The sequence below is a fragment of the Topomyia yanbarensis genome, chromosome 1 (assembly GCF_030247195.1).
Source record: "Topomyia yanbarensis strain Yona2022 chromosome 1, ASM3024719v1, whole genome shotgun sequence".
Taxonomy (NCBI): Eukaryota; Metazoa; Arthropoda; class Insecta; order Diptera; family Culicidae; genus Topomyia; species Topomyia yanbarensis.
Window position 1 is genome coordinate 58,596,678 of NC_080670.1, and position 4,735 is coordinate 58,601,412.

Here is a 4,735-nt window from a genome sequence, read left to right on the forward strand (position 1 = left end):
TTTTTTTATTCTCTTTTTTCTTCTTCTGGTAGCAAACCGGAGTAAAAAGGAGCAAGCATGTTTTGCTTTTATTCACTCCGGAGTGACTTCCGTGTACTGGAACAAACCTATAATTGCAAAAAACCGAATACCGTTTCTCCGTGTGTCTATATCTGTGTGCAGTGACAGGTGACAGTGAGCTATATGCGTAAACAATACCGGCAAATTACAATACTACTGCATCAACATTCGTTCATTCATGTTATAGGTATTAAATTGTTATCATTAAAACATGAAATCTCTGAGGAAGAAAATTTAATCAAGTTCGTTTTTTTGTAGAGTATGTATTAAAATTCTATAGCAAGCTATGGTTCACCGGTGTTAACTAATGGCGTTTTTATTTTTGGCAGTGCACTACACCGATGTAGTTAGTGCTTGTGCTACACTCATTCAAACTTGGATTGGATAGACTGGAATTTCTGCACTACAGCGATATAGCGCCAAGTAAAAACGAAAACGCTATAAGTGTATACAAAACATATCAGCTCCCCCGAGACCATTCTATCAAATAATAAGCTGTATAGTACCAGCGAAGAGATAAAAACGGTAATGTGGAATGATATTTGTTATCATCAAATGTGCGTTAATCACACTGATAAGTTCACTCTATAACTCATTTAAGATCTCACATCGCGAACTTAACCACTGAAGTACATTGTTCAGGAGTCACGATGGTAGATGAACGAAAGGTTAAGAAAGTTCCGGCAAAGATAGAGCAACGGCAGGAAGATGAAGCGAACTTGCATAAGATTGATTCCCAACTGGGAATGCTCGGAGTAGTGCTGATGCTGTTCTGTGGAACCGTTTCCAGTTATTTGTTCACCAGTTTACCGGATGCGTTGACGCGTGCTGATTTGGAAAGTTACCCGGGAGCATTTATTGCTGAGCGAGCGTGGGAAAATCTTAAGGCATTGAACGAGTTTGGTCCTAAACCGACTGGTAGCGAGGCAAATGAAAAAATAACTGCTGACTATTTGAAGCATGAAATCGAACTGATCCAAGCCAGCAGCCATGCAAAGCAGGAGTTGCAGATCAAGCATCAGATTGTGAGCGGTGGATATGCAGTTAAATTTTTGGGAAATCCATTGACCAGTCTGTATCGGAATGTTCAAAATCTGGTGGTGATGTTAGTTGGCGAGGAGCATAACACTACTAGTCCAGCATTAATGATAAACTGCCACTTTGATACGGTTGCCAGCAGTCCCGGGGCTAGTGACGATGGAGCGAGTTGTTCTGTCATGCTAGAAATTATGAGAGTGATGTCAAGACAGCACAAACGGAATCGTCATTCGATTATATTCCTCTTTAATGGTGCTGAAGAAACTCCGCTACAAGCTGCCCATGGTTTTATCACTCAGCATCCGTGGGCACAAAGGGTGGCAGCCTTCCTTAATTTGGAATCAGCGGGATCTGGGGGAAAGGAAGTTTTGTTTCAAAGCGGACCACAGCATCCTTGGATGATCGAAGTGTATGCCCGTGCAATTCGACACCCGTTTGCTCATGCTGCAGCTGAGGAAATATTCCAGTCCGGTTTGATTCCGTCGGATACGGATTTCCGAATTTTTCGTGACTTTGGTCATGTGCCTGGAATGGACTTTGCTCACATGATTGAAGGCTATCGCTATCACACAAAGTATGATAATATTGACTATTTGTCATTGCCGGTGCTGCAGCGGACGGGTGACAATATTCTTGCTTTGGCGCGTGAAATGGCCAATAGTGACGAGCTAGTCAATAGCCGCAATGAACAAACGAGCAAAGGATATTCTGTATTCTACGATTTCATGGGCTTGCTGTTTGTAAGCTATACGACTGATACGGCCATAACCATTAACACATTGGTTTCTATACTTGCCATTTTGCTACCATACTTTGGACTCAGCCGTACCGTGCGGAATCTCGGAGAAGCTGCTATCATTAAAGAGATTGTCTATGGATTTCTAGCCACCGTAGGAGGAACGGTGGTAAGCTTAGTGTCCTGCCTTGTCGTTGGACGGCAACTGGATGCAATGGAACGGGCCATGTCCTGGTACTCTACTCCGTATCTTATTCTAGGGTTGTATTGCTGCCCGGCTCTTTTGTCACATTGTTTTGTTCAGATGACCGTAAACAAGTTCATAGTTGATAAGAAGGTAATTATATTATGCACGAACAACAATGTATACAGTTGTTCCGTTGTTCCTAACTAACCATACATTTATTTTGATCCACAGACCGTCTTGAACCTATCGCAGCTCGTCCAATCTCGGCTTATCGGGGTCAGTCTGTTCTGGGCGTTATTGGTCGTTCCGCTAACATTTGCCGGAATTCGCAGCGCTTACATTTTCATGGTGGTGCTGCTGCTCTCGCTCTTTTCGTCACTTGTCACGGCCGTACTTGGATACCAGAGTACTAATCGGAAATGGCTTCTGGTGCATCTTGGATTTCAGCTGATTACGATGCTTTGGGCAACGCAGTTCTACCATATGTTCATGAAGCTGTTCGTCCCTATTTCCGGTCGAATGGGTGGCGCTAAAAACCCGGAGTATTTAGTAGCTTCTATTGCTGCCCTTAGTATGCTTTTGATCAGTAGCTATATGCTACCGTTGGTGGCACTTCTGAAGAAAGCCTCAGAACTGACTGCACGATTAACGGTGTTCATACTGCTTGCAATTCTGTTGGCTTGCTTTACGCAGGTTGGATTTCCGTATCGTGATGATAGTGCAATGGCACCTACTGTTCAACGCCACTATGTAACGGTAGGTAGAGTTTGCAACTTTTTCTCAGATGTTTCCAACAATAAGATATAATTATAGCACGTTCAACGTGTGTACCATGACGAGCTGGGGCAGGTGCGAGATAAAGATTCTGGATTCCTTTTCCGCGAAATGGATCGAAACTCACATCGCATGATCCGAGGTGTAGCAAGTCCAGAACCGATCGTTGCAATGCGGGATATGAACACCTGTGAGACGGAAATATTCTGCGCTGTGCCGTTTTATTCAATGTGGCATCAAGTTCGGTTTGAGTAAGTGTGATCTAATAATTGTAAAGAAAAGAATATGTTGAGGTTTTTTTAAAGCTCAGAAATATTGACATTTTCGGTTGAGCCTGCCGCGTTGAAGGGTATGTTTCGGATGTTTTCTTCGTCATTCATTCATTCAGTGTAGCGCATTAGCTCAGTTATTTTCGGTTTCAATTAAACTTTAGTTGCAAACACTGAATTTTGTTTCTACGCTGGCTGTGAGCGGAGTTAACGAGTAAAAATGCATTAGACATAGACCACCTGCCTTCAATTTGTCCAGATATACCAAATGAATGCTTTGGTCCGTTTATGAATTTATTTTTCCACTGAACTAAAATCATTTGGTTCTACGTGAAACTTCAGTCCGCTTGTATGTGAATGAATGTGGGAGGCGTTGAAACTGAATGCTGGTTTCGGTAAATTCACGTAGGCAACTAAATTTGAGATTTCTCCCTACTGACTCTAATTCATCTATTGTTTTCGCACAGCAACTACTGGCTTCCCGGACCAGAGCCGATTGTGGACAGCATGGTTACACTAGCATTCCAAGGAAAAGAACAGATCAGCGATCACACTCAACGTTTGAGTTTTACAATGGAAGGTAGTATTCAATCGTCAATCATTATTGGACCGAAACCGGGAGTGAAACTGGTAAACTGGAGTTTGCTGGAAGAAGTAACCCCGTCTACGCGTTTCAACAATCAATACGGGCACTTTGTGCTCATCACTCACGGACTACCGGGGGAGCCTTGGAATGTGACCATGGATTTCGAACATGACGACAAAGATTACAATGGTTTAATAGCTGATATTGCAGTAGTTACAACATTCTGGGAGTTCCATGAGAAACATACAAAGGAGTTTTCCGATTTGATATACAAATTTCCTACTTGGGCTCATGTGATACCATCCGTTGCAGTGATGAATATTTACGTGTTTTAAGAGAATATGCAGTTCGGACGCTAGGACGGAAACATGAAAAGCTATAAAATAAACGATTATTATTGTTACAGTAGTCAAAATTGCATTAGAAAGAAATTCAAAGTATCGAAACGTACATGATTCAAAATATGTACTTCCCTCGGCATGATACTGTACCTTGATGTGGTCCGGGGGCTTTTCTACCAAAGCAGTATTACAGTGATTATATCACATAAACTTGGGATTCTTTTTAGTTAAGCTACATTGTGATCAATTTTAGTACTTAACTTGGCGACCTTTATTATCCACTGCCATGGTCAAATAATATACAATGTGGGTTTAGGGCCCAATTCTCTCTGCAGGCACCTCATTCCAAACGTACAAACGTGGCCTACGCGATAACACAAACCTGGTCACAAATACGAACGCCCGCGATCTCGCCAATATTCAAACACCCCGATTGATTAGGTGAACGTTGGAACCTAAGAACCTAAGCTCGCGCAATCATGAATCGGTCACGTCCGGAAGTCTCCGCCCTTGATCATAACAGCCCAAATTCATGCCTTTAGTTGGACCAATAGAAATAAAAACTAGACAAGACGTCCATGTGCGATCGTTGAAGAATACGCGAACATGCGAATGGCCACACGCTTATAAAAATAATGTGTCCACACGAAGTTACATACTAGCACACACGACAAAAACGTCCACATACAGACGCTCGAGTCCTTCTCGATCATCCACGCACGACTACACCCACGATCTCGTAAA

At 42.6% G+C, this 4,735-nt stretch overlaps 1 protein-coding gene across 1 annotated transcript; it reads left to right on the forward strand.

Moving 5' to 3' along the window:
* The first annotated feature begins 202 nt into the window (after positions 1-202).
* Positions 203-4,033, forward strand: LOC131677714 (endoplasmic reticulum metallopeptidase 1-like). The gene is made up of 6 exons (XM_058957703.1): positions 203-319; positions 390-585; positions 662-2,171; positions 2,253-2,777; positions 2,835-3,046; positions 3,532-4,033. The coding sequence occupies exons 3-6, from the start codon at positions 711-713 to the stop codon at positions 3,983-3,985; spliced, it is 2,652 nt and encodes an 883-aa protein (XP_058813686.1). The 5' UTR covers positions 203-319; positions 390-585; positions 662-710; the 3' UTR covers positions 3,986-4,033.
* Positions 4,034-4,735: the final 702 nt, after the last annotated feature.